We start from the raw sequence: 27,958 nt of genomic DNA, 5'->3' as shown, positions 1-27,958 counted from the left end.
TTCAATGGCCCATTTTGACCTGTGGCATAATCATTTCCTTTATATGGACAAATACAATGTTTCAGACATGCTGAATTATTTATTTATTGTGGAATTATGTTATCATCTACAGTGCTTCTTGGAAATAGCAGTCCGTCTTAAGCTGCTTTCTTATGAATTCTTTTCAAAGTGACCCCGTCACACACTGAAGTCTGTTTGCAAGAGGAAATTTGGTCTTTAAACCAAAAGGAACATCGCACAACAAAACAGTCCTTTTACAAAAATTTAAATGAACATTTAAGACATTTTAAAACAGGATACTCACTTCAATCAGCTTGTCTCCTTCAATCTTAACAGTATGAACATACTTAGGAAAATTCATGAGGAGATTTCCTCCTTCCAGGTTTACTGTGGCCTGAAAAAAACAAAGGATCTTTTATGATTATTACATAGACTTTACAGCACAGAAACAGGCCGTTCAGCCCAACTGGTCTGTGCCATCATTTATGCTCCACACAAGCCTCTGCTCACGCCTCTGCATCTAACCCATCAGCATTTCCTTCTATTCCTTCCTCTCTCATGTGCTAATCTAGTTTCCCCTTAAATGCATCTATGCTATTTGCCTCTACTCCAAGTAATATCGAGTTCCACATTCTAACCTTTATTTGGGGAAAGAAGTTTGCCCTGAATTATGGAATATATGAGATTGGCAGGATTTCTCCTGAAGATGCAGTACTGACTCCTATCAGAATTTGGCTCCACAAACATTGTTCGTCCAAAGGTACAGTGTCAGCAGTATTGAATAGCACTCCACCCTGGAGTACAGTCCTGGCTGATTCTTTTTAGTTCCTTCCGACATAGTTTAGGACAACTGCTGTCCCAACTAAGCACCATCCAGGATTTGAATCTGGGTTTGTATGCTGTTGTACCACACTCGGATTGCCTCTATCAAATAAGCCAGTAGTATAAATATTTTTATTCATTAAAGATTTTGCTTATCTGGCTGCCTGTCATCTCCACGTTTCATTTATTTGAGATAACTTGAGGTGAAGAAATCTTTAATTTTGATTGAACCGTGTACTGTTCACTTTTAACAGAATTTATCCAACTTGGCAACACTCAAGATGTATTCAGAAACAGATTCCATTGCTATATATTTAGATCGTGATCATATTTATGTTTTACTATAAATCCATAAAAGTTGTAGCATCTGAGGTATTGAGAATGATATGCTGCCTGATTGATTATTCACATATATTGCATTAAAAGACAACCAAGCTGGTATTTGTGGCACAGTGCTGGATTCCTGTGTTGGGACTCTCAATTTCATCTCTGCTTTGAACTCTATCATTCCCAAACAATTGAAGATCTTCAGTTCTCAGCCTAATTGACAGTGCTATCCAGGGGAGCATGAACCAGAGGAACAATCTTGTCATACAAAGTCCAATTCCTGTTAGTGAGTACTGAATAGTTGAGTTGACAGCATCCATGGAGTCGTTTGCACCCAAGGAAACACAGAGGAGCCTCATTTCTAGATGTCTATGACCAGTCTCTACTTGTCTTGTTTGGGGTAACACCTACCTCAACTCAACCTGACTCAATGGAGCATGATTAAGATTGAAAATTCAACAGTGGAGAATTGTGTGTGTCAATCTGTGATCTCCAAGGCTGCGCATTGACAGTGGTTTCAAACCTAAACCTTTCATAAATCTAGATTTACTCAGTTTTCTTTGGTTAAAAATGGTAATAAAATGCAATTACATTTGCACTCAGGAGGAGTAGTTCAACTTGCAGTTGTTGCTTCAGTGCAAAACCACTGAACTTTGTGGCGTAAATCTGCCATGCCATAACTATACCAGATTTACAGTGGACACCATATTGGTTCAGGTGACTTTAATCATCCAAAGCACCTGCCTGAAACAGCCATTAGGCTCCTTAAATTGGGATCTGTACCCAGTTCAAGGGCCCCAAGTGGAAAATTCAGGTACAAATGGGCAGAGCTTGCAGTGTGCAGTGTATCAATTGGACCACTGGACCAATCCTTAAAGGGATCGCTGGGAGCCACTGAAAAACCAGCCCAGCAAATTTTCAGTTTTTACGCTGGCTCGCCTCCGCATATCAGCTCAGTGTAGGAGCTGGCTAATTTCCCAGCCTCCCTGATTGGTGGGTGGCAGCATGACAACTAATTACCACCTGCAACCCGCTGGTGGCATTTAAATGAGATCTGAAATTGAATTTTTGTTTGTTTGGGCTTGAAGGCAGTATGTGGCTTTGCCGAGCAATTGCTCTGCTGATTTTTACTCCCATTTTGGGCACAAGTGGAATTTCTTGGCAAGAAATTCCAAAACACCTGTGTAAAAACAGGGAGATTTTCCTTAATAAGTTTAAATTTCCTAGATTTTAGGGAATATTCCATGGAAAGCTCAGCAAATTGTATTCATGAGCTTTATCCTCAGACTTGCCATTTTTATACTACTACACATTTTAGCTTTCAACTCATAAGGAACTGTTCTGCTTATCATGATGAACATGGTCATTAGACTGCAATGTTATCTGAAAATCACACAGAACACAGAACAGTACAGCACAGTACAGGCCCTTCGGCCCACGATGTTGTGCCGAACCTTTAACCTACTCTAAGATCAAACTACCTACATACCCTTCATTCTACTATCATCCATGTACCTATCCAAGAGTCGCTTAAATGTCCCTAATGTATCTGCTTCTACTACCACCGCTGGCAGTGCATTCCACGCACCCACCACTCTCTGTGTAAAGAACCTACCTCTGACATCTCCCCGAAACCTTCCTCCAATCACCTTAAAATTATGCCCCCTGGTGATAGCCCTTTCCACCCTGGGAAAAAGTCTCTGGCTATCCACTCTATCTATGCCTCTCATCATCTTGTACCCCTCTATCAAGTCACCTCTCATCCTTCTTCGCTCCAATGAGAAAAGCCCTAGCACCCTCAACCTTTCTTCGTAAGACATGCCCTCCAGTCCAGGCAGCATCCTGGTAAATCTCCTCTGCACCCTCTCTAAAGCTTCCACATCCTTCCTATAATGAGGCAACCAGAACTGAAGACAATATTCCAAGTGTGGTCTAACCAGGGCTTTATAGAGCTGCAGCATAACCTCGCGGCTTTTTAACTCAATCCCCCTGTTAATGAAAGCCAACACACCATATGCCTCAAACAAAAACAAGAAATGCTGGATTCACTCAGCAGGTCTGGCAGCATCTGTGGAAAGAGAAGCAGAGTTAACGTTTCGGGTCAGTGACCCTTCTTCGGATGCCTTCTTAACAACCCTATCAACTTGGGTGGCAACTTTGAGCGATCTATGGACATGGACCCCAAGATCCCTCTGTTCCTCCACACTACCAAGAATCCTGTCTTTAAGCCTGTATTCTGCATTCAAATTCGACCTTCCAAAATGAATCACTTCACACTTTTCCAGGTTGAACTCCATCTGCCACTTCTCAGCCCAGCTCTGCATCCTGTCAATGTCCCGTTGCAACCTACAACAGCCTTCCACACTATCCACAACTCCAGCAACCTTCGCGTCATCGGCAAACTTGCTAACCCAGCCTCCCACTTCCTCATCCAAGTCATTTATAAAAATCACAAAGAGCAGAGGTCCCAGAACAGATCCCTGCGGAACACCACTGGTCACCGAGCTCCAGGCTGAATACTTTCCATCTACTACCACCCTCTGTCTTCTATGGGCCAGCCAATTCTGTATCCAGACAGCCAACTTTCCCTGTATCCCATGCCTCCTTACATTCTGAATGAGCCTACCATGGGGAACCTTATCAAGCGCCTTGCTAAAATCCATATACACCACATCCACTGCTCTTCCTTCATCAATGTGTTTTGTTACATCTTCAAAGAATTCAATAAGGCTTGTGAGGCATGACCTGCCCCTCACAAAGCCATGCTGACTATCTCTAATCAAACTATGCTTTTCCAAATAATCATAAATCCTGTCTCTCAGAATCCTCTCCAATAATTTGCCCACTACCAACGTAAGACTGACTGGTCTATAATTCCCAGGGTTATCCCTATTCCCTTACTTGAACAAGGGAATAACATTTGCCACCCTCCAATCATCTGGTACTACTCCAGTGGACAGTGAGGACGCAAAGATCATCGCCAAAGGCGCGGCAATCTCTTCCCTCGCTTCCCTTAATATCCTTGGGTATATCCCATCTGGCCCCGGGGACTTTCAAAATTTCCAGCACATCCTCCCTCTTAACATCAACCTGTTCGAGCATATCAGCCTGTTTCACGCTGTCCTCACAAACGACCAGGTCCTTCTCACCAGTGAATACTGAAGCAAAGTATTCACTTAGGACCTCCCCTATCTCCTCCGACTCCAGGCACAAGTTCCCTCCACTATCCCTGATTGGCCCTACCCTCACTCTGGCCATCCTCTTGTTCCTCACATAAGTGTAGAACGCCTTGGGATTTTCCTTAATCCTACCCGCCAAGACTTTTTCATGTCCCCTTCTAGCTCTCCTAAGTCCATTCTTCAGTTCCTTCCTGGCTACCTTGTAACCCTCTAGAGCCCTGTCTGATCCTTGCTTCCCCAACCTTAAGTAAGTTTCCTTCTTCCTCTTCACTAGCTGTTCCACATCTCTTGTCATCCAAGGTTCCTTCACCCTACCATCCCTTCCTTGCCTCATTGGGACAAACCTATCCAGCAGTCGCGGCAAGTGCTCCCTAAACAACCTCCACATTTCTGTCGTGCATTTCCCTGAGAACATCTGTCCCCAATTTATGCTCCCCAGTTCCTGCCTAATAGCATTGTAATTCCCCCTCCCCCAATTAAATATTTTCCCATCCCGTCTGCTCCTGTTCCTCTCCATGACTATAGTAAAGGTCAGGGAGTTGTGATCACTATCACCGAAATGCTCTCCCACCGAGAGATCTGCCACCTGGCCTGGTTCGTTGCCAAGCACCAAATCCAACATAGCCTCCCCTCTAGTCGGCCTATCTACATATTGAGTCAGGAAACCTTCCTGGACACACCTGACAAAAACTGCTCCATCCAAACTATTTGCACTAAGGAGGTTCCAATCAATATTAGGGAAGTTGAAGTCACCCATGACAACAACCCTGTTACTTCTGCACCTTTTCAAAATCTGCCTCCCAATCTGTTCCTCCGTGTCTCTGTTGCTATTGGGGGGCCTATAGAAAACTCCCAACAAAGTGACTGCTCCTTTCCTGTTTCTGACTTCCACCCATAATGACTCAGTAGACAAACCCTCCTCGATGACCTCCCTTTCTGCAGCTGTGATACTATCCCTGATTAACAATGCCACTCCCCCACCTCTTTTACCTCCCTCCCTATTCCTTTTGAAACATCTAAACCCCGGAACATCCAACATCCATTCCTGCCCCTGTGATATCCAAGTCTCCGTAATGGCCACAACATCGTAGCTCCAAGTACTGATCCATGCTCTAAGGTCATCACCCTTATTCCTGACACTTCTTGCGTTAAAATACACGCTTCAACCCATCATACTGGCTGCAACTTTGTCCAGTCAACTGTCTAACCTTCCTCACAGACTCTCTGCACTCTGTATCTGCCTGTTCAACAGCTACCCCATCCACTGTTCCGTAGCTCCGGTTCCCATCCCCCTGCCAAACTAGTTTAAACCCTCCCGAAGAGCTCTAGCAAACCTCCCGCCCAGGATATTGGTACCCCTCCAGTTCAGATGCAACCCGTCCTTCTTGTACAGGTCCCACCTTCCCCAGAAGGTATCCCAATGATCCACATAACTGAAGCCCTCCCTCCTACACCAGCTCTGTAGCCAAGTGTTCAGCTGCACTCGCTCTCTGTTTCTAGCCTCACTAGCACTTGGCACCGGTATCAATCCTGAGATTACTACTCTGCTCGTCCTGCCTTTTAGCTTCCAACCTAACTCCCTATATTCGCTTTTCAGGTCCTCATCCCTTTTCCTAGCTATGTCATTGGTACCAATGTGTACCACGACTTCTGGCTGCTCCCCCTCCCCCTTAAGAATCCTTTAGACTCGATCTGATTGACATGGAAGTAGCCAATATTGAATGCAGCAATACTTCAGGTGTAAGACTCTGTGAAAGGGTAAGGTTCAAGATTGCACAAACAATCTCTGCATGACTCTTGCTTGGACATATTGGCTGGAACTTAGTTAAGAGCCTGACTCGAGGACTATTTGACACCATGAGTACCAACCACAGCTTTGAAAATGGAGGTTTCTGGTTTACAGACACCCTCCAGATCAAGGTGTGAGTTCTGATCATTTTGGAAAATGTCTGAGATGGCAATTGAGTCCTTGTGCCAGAGGACGTTGCACCAGATGCTTTGGCACCACATGTTAATGTAACATCCTGGCATTGAGATTTCAGAACAGGAACTACAGACTACTAGATCATCATAAAGCCTCTGGCTCTGTCATATTTTAGTTTCAACTGCTGCCTAGAAACAGCTCATATGGTCCACATCATCATCTACTTCAATCTGAGTAATTCTTTTTGAAATGAAAATGACTCTGAGCATAAACGAAGTCTAAAGGTTTTGAGTGAACTCTTGTTTCCAGCAAAGCAGTGGTTCTGAAACAGATAAAATATTGCCCAATAGCAAAACGCAAAATGAAGTGTGAGTATGATGGCTTTACCTTTTTGGAGAAAAGAACTCTGCCTGATCTTCCCAGTTACCCACCTGCCAGAGCACCTCATGCCTGCTCGCCTTTAGCCCATCATGTCAATAAAATTTAGCATTTTTGGGATCTCAGTGGGTGAGTTCCCTGTGTGCTATAATACTGTGCAGAAAAACCAAGAAATTCCCACATTTGGCCCCTGTCCTGTGCTGAGTTAGACAATTTAAACCAATGGGAATGTTAGAAGTAGCCTTAGCATTCCCTGCAGAAGCGAGGGTAACATTTCAGCCAGGGCTCCCCCTCCTAAATAACTACCCAGTGATCAGGCTCGGAGATACTGGGCTGCATTTTCCCGGCCCTGTGGAGACCGGATGGAGGTGTGGTGGCCGGGAAAATTGTGGGGAGTGGCATCGGGATGGCTGCCCAACACATTCCCACCTCCAGGGAACTTTCCTCGGGGTGGGCTGGGAACTGGGAGGGCAGCCCGCTCCACAAGGTGGGCAGCCAATTAGTCCAGTTAAGGCCCCACTCAGGGGCCGTTTTGCGTCAGTGCTGGTATTTTATCGATGTCAGAAAGCCAACCCTCCCCCTCCCCCGGCCGAGCGCTGAGGCCACTGGCTTGATCAAGGCCACCTCCTGGAAGCAGGCGGGAACCAACAGAGCAAGAGGCTCCATCCTCAATGACAGAGTGGCAGGGATGAAAGGTCAGAGCCTGGCAATGAATAGGCCTGCGGAGGGGTTTCCTCTCCAACCCGATGGCCCTACCAGCTTTCGGCCTCTTAACTAATAGCTTCAAAGCAGGCAGCTGAGGGCGTCTCCATGTTGAATTGCCCTTGCCTGGCTGCCGGCCTTACATCGCTGTGGGCCCTCTGATTGGTCTTGCAGCATCAGGAGCCCATCAGCCATCCTTAACAGGACGGCGAGCACGGAGGCGGCCAATTAGGAGGCTGCCTCCCAGAAGATGGCACTAGAGGGCACATTGATGACATGGGTGGGCTTGGAACCCCCATATGGGCTTAGAACCCCCATATGGCTGGGCATCAGGATCCCAATGCCCGCCAAAAAAATCCAGCCCAATGTTTCCGCTAAGCTGAGCTGGTGTAGCAATCACACAACACAATGTAAAGGGATTGAGGATTGAAAAAACTTACTATGCACAACAGCTAAATTTTAAAGGGAATATTGCTCAAGGATGGTGCTACCATGGTCAAATAGCCCACGGCAACTCATTGAGCCTGCTGATACCCGCTGCCCAGGCTAACACCTAAAAGATGGCTACTTAGATGAGGTACTGGAAGTGCACAGTGCAAGGATTTCAAAACCAATTGACGTTTAACACAATATAGAAAAATAAGGGAAATTCAGTTCTTCATCTAGTAACTTGAGCTTTACCTTGACTTTATCACCGTTCAGTATCTCAAATTCTGACTCCTTGCCGACAATAAATTTATTTGTTGTAGTGTGGCATGGATAAATCTGAGACCAAATAAAGTCATTCCCATTCTGGACAACCTCTGTGACAAACTTTAAATTTCTCCCATGCTCGATGGCGTCATCAGGCACACCTGCAAAGTGGGAAATAAGTGGTCATATTAATGCAAAGGTTTGGGGACATTCCATGCCCATAATGATGAATACTATCATCGGCTGTAATTCATTTTCACTTGACCTAAATCTGTGCTGATGGTCTTGACTTCCTGGAGATGGTCTTCTAAATATTAGAATTTACCTTTTGAAGCTGTTATTGCTGGTGCTTTAACAGTCCTACAGAAGCTAATGATAGATTGCTCAGGGCTAAAATTAGGATGTACTAATGATAACTCACTCACAGGTTGGTCACTCAGTTGTGGAGGTTTCTTCAGAGGTTGGTCAGCTGTTGTCGTTGGGAAAATGCTAGAATCTATTCTCAATGTGATAAATGGACACTTGGATAATAATGAACTGATTGGGCATAGTCAACATGGACTTATGAATGGGAATCATGTTTGATGAACCTGTTGCAATATTTTTGAGGATGTTCCTAACAGAATTGATAAAGGGGAGTCGGTGGACATGGTATACTTGGATTTTCAGAAGGCTTTTGATAAAGTTCCCCACAGGACGTTGGTTCGCCAACTTAAAGCACATGGGATAAGAGGTAATATACTGGCATGGATTAAGGATTGGTTAACAGGCAGAAAAGAGACAGTAGGAATAAATGAGTCATTCTCACATTGGCAGGCTGTAACTAGTGGGGTAGCGCAGGGATCAATGCTTGGGCCTCAACTGTTCACAATATATATCAATGATTTGGATATGGGGACCAAATGTAATATTTCCAAGATCATGGATGACTGAAAACTAGGTGGGAATGTGTGTTCTGAAGAAGATGCAAAGCGGCTTCAAGGGGATTTGGACAGAATTAGTGAGTGGGCAAGAGCATAACAAATGCAATATTATGTGGGAAAATGTGAGGTTATCCGCTTTGGTCAGAGGAATAGATGTGCAGAGTATTTCTTAAATGGTAAGAGATTAGAAAATGTAGATGTACAAAGGGACCTGGATGTCCTTGTCAATAAGTCACTGAAAGCTAACGTGCAGCAAGCAATTAAGAAGGCTAATGGTATGTTAGCCTTTATCGCAAGAGGATTTGAGTACAGGAGTAGTGAAGTTTTGCTTCAATTGTACAGAACCTTGGTTAGACCACACCTGGAGTACTGTGTGCAGTTTTGGTCCTCTTACCTTAGGAAGGATATTATTTCCATAGAGGGAGTGCAACGACGGTTCACCAGACTTGTTCTTGGGATGGTGGGACTGTCCTATGAAGAGAGATTGGTGAAACTGGGCCTGTATTCACTAGAGTTTCGAAGAATGAGAGGTGATCTCATTGAAACCTATAAAACACTTGAAGGGATAGACAGGGTAGATGCAGCTAAGGTTTTTCCCCTGGTTATGGAGTCTAGAACCAGGGGACACAATTTCAAAATAAGGGGGAAGCCACTTAGGACAGAGATGAGGAGGAATTTCTTCACTCAGAGGGTTGTGAATATTTGGAATTCTCTACCTCAGAGGGCTGTGGAAGCTCAGTCATTGAGTATGTTTAAAACAGAGATTGACAGATTTCTAAATACACATGACATAAGGGGATATGAGGATAGGGTGGGAAAAAGGCATTGAAGTGGAAAATCAGCCATGATCATATTGAATGGCAGGGCAGGCACGATGGGCTGAATGGCCTACTCCTGCTCCTATGTTCAGATGCTGTTCCAGATGTGCAAAACTTAAAGAGGTATACAACAAACATAGACAAACCACACAGATTATTCTGCCGTCAGGTCTCTATCATATAACCATCTATAAGGAGATGCACACTGCTGTTGCAGTATGACTACCCATCCAATTTTCATAAGTCACAAAGATATGAGCATGCCCTCATAACCAAGTGGGGTTAGCAACTCTTCAGGATTATCCTGGAGTGTCCAGGGATTAAAGATTAATCTGTGAGCAAACCCAGGAGAAAAATTATAGGGAAATGAAAAAAAGTATTTTATTTTCTTTGAACGCTTTTGCTTATTAATTATAAAAATATTGGAGATGGAGAAAAAGTCTGTTTGACTGGGTGAGGCAGGAATATGTCCAACACAAGGTGGCAACCCAATGCCTAGATGCATGAAAAGGGATGGCAATGCATTATGGTTGAGCAAAATGAACATTTTTTATTGATTTTAGTATTCCGACTGAGGGTCTGATTTTCCCGTCCTCTCCAGCAGCACCCAGCAGGCACCATTGCTGACAGCCAGGGATGCAGGCAAGCAGTTACACGTTGGGTCTTGCTGAGGGGTTGGTCTGAGTCAAAATGCTTCCAAATCATATTAATTCTGATACACATGGGCCTGGAGGACAGGCACAGTGTTTTTCAGGGGTATGCAGGCACAGGAATAGACAATTCAGCCCCTCAAGCCTATTCCCTCCAGTCAATGAGATCAGAGCAGGCTCAATGGGCTGAATGGCCTACTTCTGTTCCTAATTCGTATGGTCATATGGTAACTCCATCTACCTGCCTAGACTCCATATCTCTTATACCATCAGCTAGGAAAAAAATCTATCGATCTCAGATTTAAAATTATTAATTGCGCTAATATCTACTGCTTTTTGTGGGATAGAGTTCCACACTTCTGCCACATTTTGCTTTAAGAAATACTCCCCAACTTCTCTCCTGAACGGCTTGGCTTTGATTTTAAAATTATGTCCCCTTGTCCTAGACTTCCCCACCAGCAGATAATTTTCTCAGTATCTACCCTATCAACTCCTTTCAAGATCCTAAAGACTTCAATAAAATGACCCCTTAACCTTCTATAATCCAAGGAATACAATCCTAATGTACGTAATCTCTCCTCATAAATTAATCCTTGGAGCTCTGGTAATATTCTGGTGAATCAGCACTGCACTTGCGAGACCAACGGGGGGGCTCAAAAGAGCAGCGGGAAAGAGCAAGGGAGTGCAAGACCAGTGGGGAGTTTAAAAGAGGGGCAGCAGGAAGGAGCGAGAGAGCAAGAGCAGCACAGAGCTACCCAGTCCAGTCCAGTCTGTGGCTTCAGAGCAGACCGACCGCGTTTTGAGAAAAATCAAAGTATGATGTCAAGGGAATACAGGTAGTTCCGAAGAAGGGTCACTGACCCGAAACGTTAACTCTGCTTCTCTTTTCACAAATGCTGCCAGACCTGCTGAGTGGTTCCAGCATTTCTTGTTTTTATTTCAGATTTCCAGCATCCGCAGTATTTTGCTTTTATTTTGAATACAGGTAGTTGATTGGTTGGTGAGTATTTTGCTCTCTTATCTTTCAAAACTTGGGTAATTTTAGTAATCGTAAAGTTTTATTAGTAGTAGTAAGGTTTATTAATAGTAGTAAAGCTTATTAGATTGGCTGGTGAGTATTTCCTACTTATTATTACTACTGGTAAGGTTTATTACTCTTGGTGAGGTTATTACTACTATTGGTAACGTTTCAGTATTGGTAAAGTACATTTAATAATAGTGGTAAGGTAGATTAGTATTGGCAAAGTTTATTATTAGCAGTTGTAAGGTTTATTAGTATTAGTAGTAGAAGGGTTTATTAGTAGCAGGATTTAGTTGTAGTACCAAAGTTTATTATCTAATAAACAGAGGAATGGCAGGGCTGCTCCAACATTTGGAGTGCATCATCCTGTGCTGTGTGGGAACACCAGGACACTTCGCGTGTCCTGGATAACCATATGTGCAGGAAGTGTTGTCAGTTGCAGCAGCATGAGCTCCAGGTTTCTGAACTTGAGCAGCCGCTGGTGTCACTGCGGAGAATCCGTGAGGTTGAGAGTTTTGTCACCCCGCAGTTTAAGAGTATCCAGGCAGAGAGGGAAAGGGTGACCACCAAACAGTCAGGAAGAAATAGGCAGGTAGTACAGGAGGCGCCTGTGTGCATCTGACTCTCCAACCTGTATTCAGTTCTAAATACTGTGGAAAGTGATGGTTCATCTGGGGAGCACAGCCAGAGCCAAGGCCATGGCACCACGACTGGCTCAGCTGTACAAGGGGGTACAAGGAAGACTGGAAGAGTGATATTGATAGGATAGTCAACAGTCAGGGTAACAGACAGGTATTTCTGTGACCACAGACATGAATCTGGGATGATATGTTGCCTCCCTGGTGCCAGGGTCAAGAATGTCACTGAACAACTACTGATCACCCTGAGGGGGGAGGGTGAACAGCCAGCAGTCCTGGTCCACATTGGTACCAATGACATAGGTAGGAAGAGGGATGTGGTCCTGCAGAAAGAGTTTAGTGAACTAGGTAAGAAAGTAGCAACCAGAACCTCAAAAGTAGTAATATCAGGATTACTCCCAGTACCAAGCACAAGTGAGTATAGAAATAGGAGAATAGTGCAGATGAATGTGTGGCTGGAAAGATGGTGCAGGATGGAGGGCTTTAGATTCCTGGGGCACTGAGACCAGTTCAGGAGAAGATGGGACCTGTACAGGCCAGACGGATAGCACCAAACAGAACTGGGACAAATTTCCTTGCGGGGCAATTTGCTCGTGTTATTGGGGAGGGTTTAAACTAATTTGGTCAGGGTGTGGGAACCAGGAGATGATACAAGAGAGGAACACCAAGGTGCACCGAGAACTGGAAGAGACAGATAGCATTAGAGTAGGAAATAGCAAAATATTAGGTAGTGTCAGAGTGAGAACGTTAGACAGTACTAGAGAAGCGTGTAGTTCCATATTAGATGAGAGTGGACTGAGAAGGACTATGAGGAATGCAAAGGCAGGATTTCAATGCATGTGTGTAAACTCACAAAGTGTGGTGAATAAGGTTGGTGAGCTACAAGCACAAATAGCAGTATGGGAATATGATACAGTGGCAATAACGAAAACGTAGGTTAAAAATGGCGAGGACTGGGCATTTAATATACAAGGATATAAAGTGTTCAGAAAAGATAGAGAAGGAAAAAGGGAGGTGGGATGGCAGTCCTGATTAGGGAAGACATTGAAATGCTGGAAAGGGAGGATGTCCTTGAAGTGGTAAGAGCAGAATCTATTTGGTTAGAGTTGAGGACCAAAAAGGGTATGCTCATGCTACTAAGGCTATTCTATAGGTCTCCAAATAGTGAGAGGTAGAGGAGCAAATCTGCAGGGAAATCACAGAGCTGTGCAAGAACTATGGAGTGATACTGGGGGAGTTAAATTACCCAAATATAGATTGAGATAATTTTAGAGCAAATGATAAGAAGGGGAGGAAATTTCTAAAATGTGTTCAGGAGAACTTCCTTGATCATTATGTTCTCAGCCCAGCTAGAAAAGAGGCATTGCTGGATCTGATGCTGGGAAATGATGTGGGCCAAGTGGACCGTCTGTGGGGGAGCCCTTGACTCAGAGGGATCATCGTATCATACGTTTTGAACTAGTAATGCAGAAAAGCAAGGAACAAAATAAGGTAGAATGTCTAGATTGGAAGAGAGCTAATTTCAATGCGATGAAAAGGGATCAAGCCAGAGTAAAATGGAACCAAAGACTGGCAGGAAGAGCTGTATCGGAACAATGGGTTGTCTTTAAGGAAGAGATGCTTCAGGTACAGGTTAGGCATATTCTAACAAGGGTAAAAGGTAGGGGAAACAAGAACAGGGCTCCTTGGTCGATGAAGGAGATAGATATGATGATGATGAAACTAAAAAAAGAGGGTATATGATGCATGTCAGGTGAACTCATCAAATGAGAATCAGGCCATATACATTAATTTGAGGGGGAGGTTAAGAGGAAAATAAGACTGGCAAAGAGAGAATATGAAAATAGAATGGCAGTCAACATAAAAGAGAACCCAAAGATCTGGCATGTAAATAGTAAGCGAGTATAAGTCGAGGAGTGGGGCCTATTAGGGACAGAGAGGGTAATATATGCTTAAGATGGAGGGCAAGGCTAATATACTTAATGAGTACTTTGTATCAGTGTTCACTAAGGAAATGGAGACTGACAAACTATCAGTAGAAGCAGAGAGAGTAGAGGTAATGGATAGGATAAAAATTGAAAGGGGGGGAGGTACTAAAAAGGCTGGCTATGTTTAGTGTAGTTAAGTCACTTGATCAGGATGGCTTGCAACCCTGTTTGCTAAAGGAAGTGGGGATGAAGATAATAGAAGTGCTTTCCATGATCTTCCAATCTTCCCTGGATATGGGGGAGGTGTCAGAGGATTGGAGAGTGGCATATGTGGCACCCTTATTCAAGAACGGGTGTAAGGACATCCTAGCAACTACATGCTGGTCAGTTAACAATAGTGGTGGGTAAGGTTTAAGAAACAATAATCAGGGAAAATATCAACAGACACTTGGAGAGGTTCGAATTAATTAAGGATAGCCAGCAAGGATTTGTAAAAGGCAGATCATGCGTGACTAATCTAATTGAATTTTTTGATGAAGTAACAAAGAAGGTTGATGAAGGGAATGGGGTGGATGTTGTTTATATGGATTTTACAAAAGCATTTGACAAGGTACCACATAAAAGGCTGGTTAACAAAATTGAAACTCATGGAATAGGAGGGTCAGTGTCCAATTGGATTTAAAAAATTGACTTAATGACAGAAAACAGCGAGTCATAGTAAATGGTTGCTTTTCAGACTGAAGGATGGTAGACAGTGGTTTTCCCTAAGGATCAGTGCTGGGACCACTGGTTTTTTTTGCCATATATAAATGGCTTGGATATTGGAAGACAGAGTAGAATCTCAAAATTTGCTGATGTCACCAAACTTGGAGGTGAGGCAAACAGTGAGGATGATATGAACTGCCTACAACAGGACACCGATAGGCTAGCAGAATAGGCAGAGAGGTGGTAGATCGAATTTAATACTGACAAGTGTGAGGTGATGCATTTTGGCAGAAGGAATAGAAGAGGCAATATATACTTAATGGCACAGTTCTAAAGAATGTGCAGGAACAGAGGGACCAGGGGGAGCATCGATCTTTGAAGGTGGCTGGACATATTGAGAGAGTGGTAAGGAAAGCATATGGGATCTCAGGCTTCATAAATAGAGGCATTGTGTACAAAAGCAGGGAAGTTATGCTAAACCTTTATAAAGCTATGGTTAGGCCCCATCTGGAGTATTGTATCCAGTCTTGTCACCACACTTCAGGAAGGATGTGAGCATCCTTGTGAGGATACAGAGGAGATTTACCAGAATGATTCCAGGGATGGAGGATTTTAGTTGCAAGGTTAGATTGGAAAAACTGAGTTTGTTCTCCTTAGAACAAAGGAGATTGAGGGGAGATTTAATAGAAGTGTATAAGATTATGATAGATTTATATAAGTTAGACAAGGAAAAACTGTTCCCATTAACAAATAGTACAAGGATTAGGAGACACAGATTGAAAGTTTTGGGCAAAAGATGCAGAGGAATATGAGAAAGCACATTTTTATGCAGCTGCCCACAAGGGTGGTGGAAGTGGAGATGATCAATGACTTCAAGAGGAAGTTGGATGGGCCACCTGGGAGAAGTAGACTTGCAGGGCTATGGGGATCGAGCCAGGGAGTGGGACTAATTTCATAGCTCCGTGGAGAGCCGGCATGAACTTGATGGGCCAACTGGCCTCCTTCTGTGCTGTAAATTACTCTATGGCTCTATGACTTCTTCCAAGGCCAATATATCCTTTCTAAAGTGTAGTGCCCAGAACTGTACTGGGGTCTAACCAGGGCTTTGTGCAGCTGTCGCACATCATCCTCCCTATATATTCCATTAGCCTTTTTGATTTTACTTGTACTTTACACTACATTTTCATAATCTGTGTACATGGATGATTAAATTTCTTGAACCTCCACTGTTCCTAGTTTTTCACCATTTAGAAAATACCCAGATCTATACTTTTTGGTCAAAAATTAATGACCTCACACTTATTGAATTGAATTGAAATTGAATTGCATTGAAATCCATCTGCCATTTACTTAATCTATCAATGTCTCTTTGTAATTTTATGCTCCAATCTACACTACTCACGATGTCATCAGCAAACCTTGATATATGGCTGTCTATAACAGGAAGGTAGAAAAATCAGCCCTCCAGATCTAAAAGAAAACTAGCTGCATGTGCACAAATGCAAAATAATTTAATAAGAGGAAGTGTGGAAGAAGAGATAATTAGATGGGGAGGCAAGGCAAGCACAGATAGTGGGGGAGAGAAAGAAATCAAGCACAGACTGGACGAGGGAATTCAGAGAAAGGGCAAGAGAGACGAGTCAAACGGACAAAGCAAACAAAGAAAAATGGAGGGAAGGCACAACAGGCAGAGAAAGTGGAAGAGAGATGGGACAAACAGCAAGAGGGAGGGAGATTGAGCGAGAAAGTGAAGACAGGGCAAACAACAGGAGGGAACACAAGGCAAAAATAAAAATGTTTAAAATGTTTTTAAACATGATTATTTCTGTCGTACAGGGTTAATATAATAATAATGAAACTACCAGTGGCATCCGAATACTTTTATTGCTGCAACATTGGATTAGTTTCTGCAGTGAACGAGCTAAAAATATTATTTTTTTTAAACCAAGGCTGATTGGCCTACACCGACCAGCATTCTGACGATTAAAGTGCTCACTGTTGTTATCACAAGCCCCAGGAGTATTTTGAGTCATTGCCTGTGTTGTTTTTGTATTCAGCCTAATTATTAAAGTACCCTGTCTCCACAGAACAGGCTTCAGGGGATCGAGAAAATGAATTTGCAAATAGAGACTGTCATGCTAGGCCCTCACCTGCCAAGAATGAGGCACATTAATTTTGTCATGAACATTGATTTTAAACTGTTACTGGAGTGAAGAAAGGACTTGTTAAACGGATCAGCCTTGGCTGGAAACACATTTGCATATTAACAGATGGTGATTGGAAGGACAATGGATCATTCGCTGACACATTCAACCCACAATGGACCTTGATCACCAGGTATTGTGTGTAAGAGGAGCATTCCAGAGACTACTAAGGTGATACAATCCAAGACATGGTCAGACCAGTTAGTCACATGACTAACCTGCTTGGCAACCTGGGTTTTTCTGAATTGTACAAAGAGTTTGAACTGAGAGTGTCTGTTTGCTCCTGGACTGCGAAGATCTCTCCTGTCTGCTCCCACCTGTTTCTCACAAGCCTCTGAATTCGCTGAAGACACATGAACCCCAAAGAGAGAAAAGTCTCCTACAGCGAACAAGGTTTAAGAAGAATACTGGGCCCTAACGAAAAGCAAGATCTACCGACAATCAAGGACTCTACAGAGAGCTCGAAGAACCGTAACAAAACCTCTTCAGATATTGCCTCAAACTTTACCACTTTATTTTTCTTCTGCTCTTTTCTGTCTCTATTTGTATGTGTGTATCGCATATGCATGCTAGCGTGAGCGCATTGTGTATCCATAGATGTCAACCGAATTAGAGCTTAAGTTCAAGTTTAATAAATTTCAACTTTTCTTCTCTAAACCTAAGAAAGCCTGTTTGTGCTGGTTTCTTTGCCATATAATTGGAAAGCGGTGAATAAGGATTCACCAAGGGGTAGTTAAAAACACAATGTGCTTAAAATTAAACCCTGTTACAGTAAGACCAGGTGAAGGCTAAAAGAGAACCCTAGACACCTTTCTCACTTGGTCATAACAGAAATATGGGTGCTAGCATCCGGAATTGATCCACAGACAAACAAGATAAATTGGAAGTGGGAAGTTAAATTGTTCCCAATCAAAAAAGAGCAAGATTTCAATACAGATTTTCTTATGGTTTTGTGTGATTGAATACTAGTATATCTACAACTGAAGCTAGTAGCTCCCCAAGCCAGGGTGAATTAACTTGGGATAAATTAAAAAAACTGTCTATGGAGGAGTTGAGAAAAATGGCTGAGCGGTGTTAGGATCATTGTATGTGGCAAGGCTAGGAAGTCTGAACTCCTAAGGCTGTGGCCAACCATTTTTCCCTTGACTCTGAAGAAGCAGAAACAGGGTTAGAAGCAGACCCAGACAGGGTATTGTTAGCAAAGAAACAATTGGAACAAAGGAAACTTGAATTAGAAGAAAGAGAAAGAGAGAAACAGGAGAGGAAGAAAGAGAGAGCCTTCCAGAAGGAAGGTGAAGAAAATGAAAGGGAGGAGAGGGAGAGAGGAAGAATATTCCGGAAGAAATGTGAAGAAGGAGAGCTGAAACGGCTTGAGCTCGGGTGCGACAGAGTAACCCAGTGAATGCATGGCCAATATGGAGGAGCGTAATTCAGGGCTGGGTACAAAATTGTTACAATTAGCTCAACTAATTCCAAAGTTCAATGAGGAAGATGTAGAAGAATTTTTGTGTCCTTTGAGACACTGGCAAGGCAGCTAAAATGGCCAGCTGAGACATGGCTTCTTTTACTCCAAAGCAAGCTAACTGAAAAAGCCCATGATGTTTATTCCTTGTTGTCAGATGAAAGTTCATCAAATTATGAACTGACCAAAAATGCTATCTTCTGGGCATATGAGTTAGCACCCGAAGTCTATCGCTTAGAACCCTCAAGTTTAGAACCCTCAAGAAGCAAGCTAATCAAACCTATCTGGATTTTGAAAGAAGTAAGCAGCTGGCTTTTGACCAGTGGCTATGGGCTGTTAAAGTATAGCTCAGCAATGAGAATCTCAGAGAAGTAATTCTGTTAGAGGAATTTAAACACTCTCTCCCACTCTCCACAAAGACCTGTGTAGAGGAGCAGTGGAGTCAGAGACCCTGGCAAGTGGCTGTGCTGGCCCATGAGTTTGCTTTAATTTAGAAGTCAGTTTCCCAGGGGAGAACCTTTCCTAGTCACCTTCATAAATCCAAAAAGGACAAAGAATGGGAAGGTGATAGAAGCCCAAGCAGTCCTGGGAGGGAAAAAAAAACAAGAGACACAAGGGGTCCTCCTCTAGCCAAAAAGGAAGGTGCTATGAGCAGGAGTGAGACCCGGAGACCTGTGTGCATCCATTGTAATAAAGCAGGGCCTTTAAAAACAGACTGCTGGAAACTAAAGGGAAAACCGGTAGGATTAATTAGGGCACACCTCAGTGAAAAAGGGAACCTGATGGAAAGCACAGAAGAACAAGTTGTAGTAGAGTAGTAAGAGTATGCAGTAAGAATGAGACCCAGGAAGCGTTTGGCTGCAAGTGCAGGAAAATTTAATAGGATTCATGAAGGCTATCAGGGTTTTGTGTCTGAAGGGAAAGTAACCCCATACTCCTCGAGTGGGGCAAGCAATCACATAGCAATTCTCAGAGACACAGGGGCCACTAGATCCTTTTTACTGGGAAAATGCCTGACCTTTCCCCCAGAGAGTGCAGTGAACACCAGAATGGTGGTGAATGGTATTGGAGGGCAGTGTATGCCTGTACCTGTGCACTGCGTGCACCAAAGGGCAACCTAGTTTCGGGACCGGTAACCGTAGGGATTGTCCCTAGTTTGCCTGTGGATGGGGTTGCCTGCTCCTAGGTAATGATCTGGCGGGGGTGAAGGTGATAGCCCCCCGAGTAGTGAAAGAAAGACCACAGGAGGTCAGTGAAACAGGGCAGTGTCAGGAGACGGTGCCCAACAGTTTCCCTGAATATGTAGTAGATCAGGCCATGATCAAACCAGCTCCCCCAGAGGAGACTGAATTGGCACTGCAGGCAGATGACCATGCGGTCTTCCTGTCCGAGACTTTCTTTGGAAAATTAGGAGACCCAGGGAAAGAATTAAATGGATTTCCCTAGCTGAGGCTCAGCGAGCCGATCCAGTATTGCGAGAGTTAGCACAGGCTGCCCAGTCTGAAAGTGAAGCAGAGGGAGTACCTGATTGCTACTATATAAAGAATGAGGTACCAATGAGGAAATGGAGTTCCCCTCACAGACCTGAGACCAAGGAGTGGACAGTGATTCACCACTTAGTGGTGCTGCAGAGATACCGGAGAGAAATATTAAGAAGGGCCCACGAGACTCCAGTGGCTGTACATGCTGGTATACAAAAGACCAAAGCCCACACTAGACAGCTGTTTGACTAGCCAAAATTCCACAAAGATGTGGTGGAGTACTGCAGGAGTTGCCACATGTGCCAGGTTGAGGGGAAAATCCAACCTACAGTGAAACCTGCATCCCTAAATCCTGTACCAGTGTTAAGAGGACCCTCCAGCAGAAGGCTGGTGAACTGTAAGAGAACCCCGCCGAGAACAAAAGGGGACAGGCAGGCACAAGGCTGGAAAAAGGTTAGGTAGAGATGGGGAAAAAGTGAACCAAGAGGGCAGGTTAAAGGACGTTCGGGAGGAATCCCAAATGAAAACCCTTACTGTCCAGTCAGTCAATCCTGAAAAATGTGAACGGTTAGACCACACATCCTCCTACGTAAACGCAGACACTAGAAGCACCCCACCAGAGATGCTAACAGCATTTATAGGAACCTGCAGAGACAAAGAAAGACCTCTAGGGGACACAGAAACCATGAGGGTGATGCCTCATCTAGTCGAAGTGCCACGGGGGAGTGCAGTAGCATCTGCACAAATACTTGCAGGCAGGACTGTCCTCTGGGACAAAGGGGAGATTAGCAAAGAATCCTCCCCCACAGTCAGACAAAAGAAAACCACCCATTCCCTGAAGTCAAAAGTCTTTGCATGAGTCAGCAATGCACTGAAAGACAGTTCAGGATAGACCTGCCCACTACTGACTCTCCTGAAAAAAATGGTTGCGTTTGCTGACAACGCAACCACTAGGTGATGCAGTACTTACACATGTGCTAATGCAGGCTCTTCAACTAGAGGCAGAAGATAAAATGTGCTGCCAATTGGTTATTGTGATTCGTTTATATGACTGACCAGGACTGATTTCACCCAAACGTAGCTACTAGCGCCCGCCCCACTGGCCGCTCTCCTCATCTTGGCAACTCGCTTTCTCCCCCTCCTCCCCATGATTCACTTCCCTCCCCCCTCAGACGCTCGCTCCAGATCTTGCTGCTCTCCCCCACTCCCCTGACCGATTGTTCCCCATTCGTGCAACGCCACTCTCTGGTCAGTCTGTCGCTCCCTTCCCCCCCCTCCAGCCGCTAGCTCCAGGCCGCACCGCTTCCCTCCTCTCCGCCACTTGCTGCCATATTTGATCAGACTCCAGGCGCCGCCCCAAGAAGCAAGGCAGGCCACAAAGGGTGACGTAAGAGCGAGTAGTCAAGAGGAGTGAAGCGGCATGGCCTAGAGCTAGCGACTGGAGGGGGTGGGGGAGGGGAGGAAGCGGTGAGTGAGGGGCCGGAGTGCGGGGTGCCACGGAGTAAGGAACAATTGGCCAGGGGAGTGGGGAGTTGTGGGGAGCAGTGAGGTCTGGAGTGAGATGCCGAGGAGGGAGAGCTCCAGCCTCCAAGTCTCCCATTCAGTCGCTTCCTCCAGCCGAGTGGGGGGCTGGATACCCGATGATGTTTTAGCGCGCATACGCGAAGATGGACCAGGCGTGGATACGAGATGATGCTGGCACTGCACAATGACGTCTTCCCGCGCACGCGCCTCTTAGTCCCAGCAGGATGTAGCTGTGCATTTGTGCAGTTTGGCGCATTCTGATGATGGCAGCGGGCCACTGCGTTGTTAGGAATCACTTTGAAAAAAATTACCTTAGCAGGAACAAAGACCCTAGGCAGCCATGGAAATGGGCAAACAGAAGAGACACTTCCCTAAAAAAGAATCAGATGTTTATTGGAGTGCCAAAAAAGGGGCAATTTTAATAAGTTTTAGGATTTGTAAATGAATGAGATAAATGCATGGGTTTTTTTCTGTATCTTATATTTTCTCTTGACCCTTTTAATGAAATGTGCCTTTTCTCAAATCGCATTTCATTCTGCTGGGTGTGGAGGTGTCATGTTTGGCCCCCATCTGCCAAGAGTGAGGTACGTTAATTTCGTCATGAACATTGATTTTAAACTGTTACTGGAGTGAAGAAAGGACTTGTTAAATAGATCAGCTGTGGCTGGAAAAGACATTTGCATATTAACAGACAGTGTTTGGAAGGACAAAGCAGCCACTCCCTGACACATTCAACACACAATGGACCTTGATCACCAGGTATTGTGTGTAACAGGAGCATTCCAGAGACTGCTAAGGTGATACAATCCAAGACATGGTCAGACCAGTTAGTCAATGACTAACCTGCTTGGCAACCTGGGTTTTTCTGAATTGTACAAAGAGTTTGAACTGAGAGTGTCTGTTTGCTCCTGGACTGAGAAGATCTCTCCTGTCTGCTCCCACCTCTTTCTCATAAGCCTCTGAATTCACTGAAGACACATAAACCCCAAGAGAGTAAAGTCTCCTACAGAGAACAAGGTTTAAGAAGAATACTGGGCCACAATGAAAAGCAAGATCTACCGACAATCAAGGACTCTACAGAGAGCTCGAAGAACCGTAACAAAACCTCTTCAGATATTGCCTCAAACTTTTCCACTTTATTTTTCTTCTGCTCTTTTATGTCTCTATTTGCATGTGTGTATCGTGTATGCATGCTAGCATGGGCACGTCGTGTATCCGTAGGCGTCAGCCGAATTAGAGTTTAAGTTCAAGTTTAATAAATTTCAACTTTTTTTCTTTAAACCTAAGCAAGCCTGTTTGTGCTGGTTTCTTTGCCTGATAAATGGAAAGCGTTGAACGAGGATTCACCAAGGAGGATCTAAAAACATGATGTGTTTAAAATTAAACCCTGTTACGGTAAGACCAGGTGAAGGCTGAAAGGAAACCCTAGACACCTTTCTCACCTGGTCGTAACAGAGACATTTCTAGCTGGACAAAACTATAATAAAGCTGGTGATATTCTGATGGTTTTATTATATTTTATAAAAATGTATGTTTCTGTTTAATTCACCTCCCCAAGGTCATGTAAGTAGAACTGGTTCCTGATTTATTGTTTTATGCCATGAGGTATGAGGTTGTTGTTTTTAAAACTTTAATTGTGGAAAATATGAAATAATATAAAACAGAGAGCTTTCTGTTAAATCCCTTTAATCTTCTCTTTCCCTGTATAAAGTGTAGGACATAATTTAAAAACAGGAAGGGCCATTGAAGCAAGTGGTATAAATGGGTGCAAGAAACACTACTTATATTTATGAAGAGCTGATTGTATAGGATGGATAGGCAGTGAAGTGAGATTGAGTGTAATCAAAAACAGACAGGCTTTGTTGGGCCAAAAGATCAGATTTACCAATCAGTGATATCTGAGAGATTTCTGGATGAATCCTTTTCTTCCCCTTACTGATTTTTTTCCCTTCCTCCTCTGCTGAAGGCATAAACAAATTTATTGACAGTTCCATGGTTGCACTTTGCTACTTTGCCTCAGTGGCCACTATTCATGTAAATGTTGGTAAGCTATTTAACCCAGAGTATCCTAGCAAAAGCCTGAGTCAATTTTGATTCAAAGTCCACCTAGGCTGAAAACCTTGGCCAAAATTGACCCTCCCCAATCTAGAGATGCAGGCCAATTGTAACATCCCTAACACCAACATGTCAGAGATCAGTTAAGGCACCACAGACTGGAGATCGAACTGAAACCTTTCTGGTTTGTATGGGTCAGATACTCACTGGATAAACTAACTGACTCAGCAGGATGACTCAATAGGGAAAAATATGAGATTATTAACATTAATTTTTTTTTAACTTACATGTACTGTTTCAATAAAATCAGCACAACAGAAATTTCAGACCCATGTTGTGCCTTTGTGAAAACACAAACTGAGTCAATTGTTCTTGTAATGGTAATCCATTAAATTTGTTTTCCTAAGCTCTTCCAACAAAGGAGGACAGTGTCCTTTATTAAAATTGATGATTTTACCAGAAAACAATTCCTTACCTAAAGCCTTCATAAACTGTTCATAGTTCTCCTGACTCCCAAATTCATATTTGCCAGTGAAATTCATTTTGCTGTAAAAATGGAATCAAAGATTTACTAAGTGCTATGACAATAAAGGCAGCAGGCACAGTGCAATATATTCAGTGTCTGTACATTTCACCTGCACCCTGTGATCAATCATTAGCTAGACTGTTCACGAAATTTTAACCATAAATTATTTCAGCGCTAGTTATTAAACTATTTTATCAAGGTGTGGTGAGTGGCTCAGGCCAATAAAAGGCTCTTGTCACTCATAGCACTGAGAATCTAATCGGCTAAAGACTTAGTGCCAGGTTGAGGCCCACCTGGTAAGAACACAATGTAAGCCCAGGTAACCTGCTCAGAAGCAGAAGAGAATGAACCTTGGTTTGAATGCAGCAAACAGCGATCCTTTGAAACATTGTGGGAATATAAGCAACTAACCTTCTGCAGTGACAAAGACCTGGTTATCATTGACAAAGCTGCATGTACATGACTGTTACGAGCTCACAGGACACCAGTCTGGTGTGTACCGAGTCTTTATTGAAACTGCTTATAATGGCTGCCTGCAGTCAGAGTCCCTCATGATAGAGGTCACGTGACTACGGCAAGCCAGGAGGCACATTGGTACAGTATTGCATTTCTACCCCAAGCAATGACTGCCCCAAATTAGCAATGCATAATGATTTCACAACTCAAGAAATTTCCTTACTGTATTTTAAGTGGAAAGCTGCTGGTTTGATTAACCAGATTCACACTGACTGAATATCCACTTTAATTTTATATTTTCCCCCTTTCATTTTTCCCTGTCTACTGAAGGTGTTGATTTAGGCTGGGATTTGGTTCTTGCTTGCAGTCTTCTACTTTACTCAAACAGCCATTGTTCACATTTAAGTATATACAGTGAATGCTGGCAGACTATTCATGCATAGGGCCACCACAGCCTCGCCCTATTATGTTTTCACCTGACATCCACAGACACAAAATCAAAGATCAGGAACAGCAACGCTGTCTGAATTTTTTTCCCCCCACACAATAGTTCTAGGATACCAAGGCCAACTGATATCTCTACAGCCACTCAGGCTAGGAACAGCCAAGTTAGTACAGGCTAGAGATCAAACCAGGAATATCCTAGTCTGTATGATTCAATACTACAACAGCCAATCATGTAACTGAAAAGAATAAAATGGAAGACCAGGTAAATCAGGAAACAGTGGCTACTGACCATACGTTTTGGCTTTTAGAAGCATAATGCTGATAGTCCTTTTAGCTGGAGTATTTTGTGTTAATGTTTTTACATTGAAAATCCTTCATTTTCAATTGTGAGCATTCTTTTCTCATTGTGTCACAGCTGCTAGTGGCAGAAAGCTGACCAATCCCAAGACAGTCAGGTTTAGGCTTCTCTAATACTTTAATAGACACTTAGCTGGGAAAAGTAACAACAAAGGCCGTATCCTAACTTGTATCAAGTCCAGTTCACCCAGCACCCCCGTCCTCAGTGACCTATCTTGGCACCTAGTCTAGCAATGCCTTGAATTAAAAATTTGCGTTCAAATCATTTCATGGCCTAGCCCCTCCCTCCCTATCTATGTGACCTCCTCCAGCACTACAGCCTTCTGAGAACACTGCATTCCTCATTTTCTGGCTATCCCTGATTTTCTTTGTCCCACCATTGGCAGCTGTACCTTCTGCTGCCTCAGCCCTAAGATCTGGAATTCCCTCTCTATTCTCCTTTAAGATGCTCCTTAAAACCGAATTCTTTGACCAAGCTTTTGGTCACTTATTCTAATATCTCCTTACGGACTTAGTGTCAAATGTCTGATAATGCTCCTGTGAAGCGTCTTGGAACATTTTACTATGTTAAACTGTGCTACAACAACAGTAGCATGGATTTGTGATGTACTGATGAAAGCTGAAAACAGGAAGTTAGGACAATGGCTGCAGAACTCCATTGTTTAAAAGGTATATAAATATTCTGGGATGAGGAAGCGGCTCACAGAAACTTTAGCGGGATGTACAGCATGCCACCATGACGGTGACCTGCCTGATTCAGCCTGATACGATGGGCCAAATGGCCTCCTTCTGTGTCGTAAATGGCTCTGTGACTCTGTACAGTCTGAGGAATATCATGTACTTTAAGCGGTTTTCACTAAAGAAAAGACACAAGTGAACCTTAAAAATAATAAGTACACCCATTCTGGGAAATATATTTCCTTCCCAGCTTTTGAAAGATTCCATCACAAATCTAATAAAAGTCTTACAATCGTATTGTGTAACAATGACTCCCGTATTATTATAAAGGCAATAGATAGCTGAGCTCCAGCTTTTTCTCTCGTTCCGATGGACGGAATGGCCCATGGATTATGTGCGCTGGAAGTTGAAATGTGCAGCTGCCAATATCTACTTGTTCAGGTGTGGTCGATCTGAATTGATGGTTGTCATTTCATTTGTAATCTTGACAGTTGTGGTTCTTTCAATGTTAGTCATTTTAAATAATGATTCAGTGTTTAAAGTGGATTGTGTTGAGAAGAGATACTTACCCCCACAGCACTATTTGTGTACCATTGACCCCTGCCCCTGCAGTAGTTGACCCCACCAACAACTCTTGAACCCAATTTTTCAAGCTATGACCCAAGGAGAGCAGCACTGGGCTGGTGGTGGAGCAGTAGCAAGGCTGGCTTCATGAAATATATTGGCCCCACTAATGGATTCCTCACTAGCTAAGCATATTCAACTAATAAAGAACTTGCATACCTACCTATTAAAGTTTTCCCTGTTCAAATAATTTTAAAAGATTAAATTAAAATCCTCCTTGAAATAAATTAACTCTAAACTAAAGAAAAGTCAAGCATTAAACCTAATACCAAGCCCTAAGGCTCAGCCCAATCCTAATTCCCAACTTAAAAAAAAAAATCAGGTTCCCCAACTCTATCCTAGGAATATTTTATTCAGAAGGAAATTAGAATAGCAGCACAGGGAGTGGAGGCAACAGGGTTACCAAGGATGACAACAAGGCCACTGGTAGTGATGGCAAGGTAAGATGGTCCAACAGGAAGACTTGGACAAAGTAAGCATTCAGAATCTTGTTCTGATCCTCAGTTTCAAGCATATTAGCATCTTTTGATCATTAGAGTCAGAGTCAATCCAACACGGTTTGTCATGGACCTAAGTGACAAAAGCATTCCCTCGCTCGGAATGTCTCAATGGATACTTAGCAATGCCAATTCTGTCAGTTTCATCTCACTGGGTACTTATAGTAGTAATTCTTCCATATTTGTCTCACTGGGCACTTATTCTTTTCTCACTTTCTTATTAGATTCCCAAAGTTGGCTGTTTTCATTAAATGCTGGATCTCAAAATTAGGAAAAGTATATTCACACCTGGTTTGGCAAACTCCTACCGCACAGTCCCAGACCATTGTTCCAACTTATCACTCGCCTTCCTCCCAAAAAAGGTATCAAGACAAAATTGCAGGCTCCAATATAATAGAGATGGAAATCCTAGACAAACTGAAAGGGCTTAAAACAAATAAATAAAATGTCGAGGGTCGTTTTACGATGTAAAGGCTCTATGTAAATTCAAGTTTTTAAAAATTAGTTTGAAACAATGGCAATATTTAATGTTGTACAAAATGTATAATTGCGCCTTTTAATCACTGACACGGAACACAAAAGTCCGAGTGTATCAGGCCTGTGTCCTCAGTACCTTGCTCTATGGCAGCGAGGCCTGGACAACGTATGTCAGCCAAGAGCGACGTCTCAATTCATTCCATCTTCGCTGCCTCCGGAGAATACTTGGCATCAGGTGGCAGGACCGTATCTCCAACACAGAAGTCCTCGAGGCGGCCAACATCCCCAGCTTGTACACACTACTGAGTCAGCGGCGCTTGAGATGGCTTGGCCATGTGAGCCGCATGGAAGATGGCAGGATCCCCAAAGACACATTGTACAGCGAGCTCGCCACTGGTATCAGACCCACCGGCCGTCCATGTCTCCGCTATAAAGACGTCTGCAAACGCGACATGAAATCCT

At 43.5% G+C, this 27,958-nt stretch overlaps 1 protein-coding gene across 1 annotated transcript; it reads right to left on the bottom strand.

Annotated features, from left to right (window-relative positions):
• On the bottom strand, positions 1 to 24,503 carry fabp6 (fatty acid binding protein 6, ileal (gastrotropin)). The gene is made up of 5 exons (XM_068042938.1): positions 24,372 to 24,503; positions 23,910 to 23,980; positions 8,014 to 8,186; positions 305 to 394; positions 1 to 191 (listed from the first exon to the last, which is right to left on the bottom strand). The coding sequence occupies exons 2-5, from the start codon at positions 23,974 to 23,976 to the stop codon at positions 138 to 140; spliced, it is 384 nt and encodes a 127-aa protein (XP_067899039.1). The 5' UTR covers positions 23,977 to 23,980; positions 24,372 to 24,503; the 3' UTR covers positions 1 to 137.
• Between the last annotated feature and the right edge of the window lie 3,455 nt (positions 24,504 to 27,958).

This window comes from Heterodontus francisci, chromosome 12, assembly GCF_036365525.1.
Source record: "Heterodontus francisci isolate sHetFra1 chromosome 12, sHetFra1.hap1, whole genome shotgun sequence".
NCBI lineage: Eukaryota > Metazoa > Chordata > Chondrichthyes > Heterodontiformes > Heterodontidae > Heterodontus > Heterodontus francisci.
Note: the sequence above shows the minus strand (reverse complement) of the source record. Positions and strands in the feature narration are given on the sequence as shown.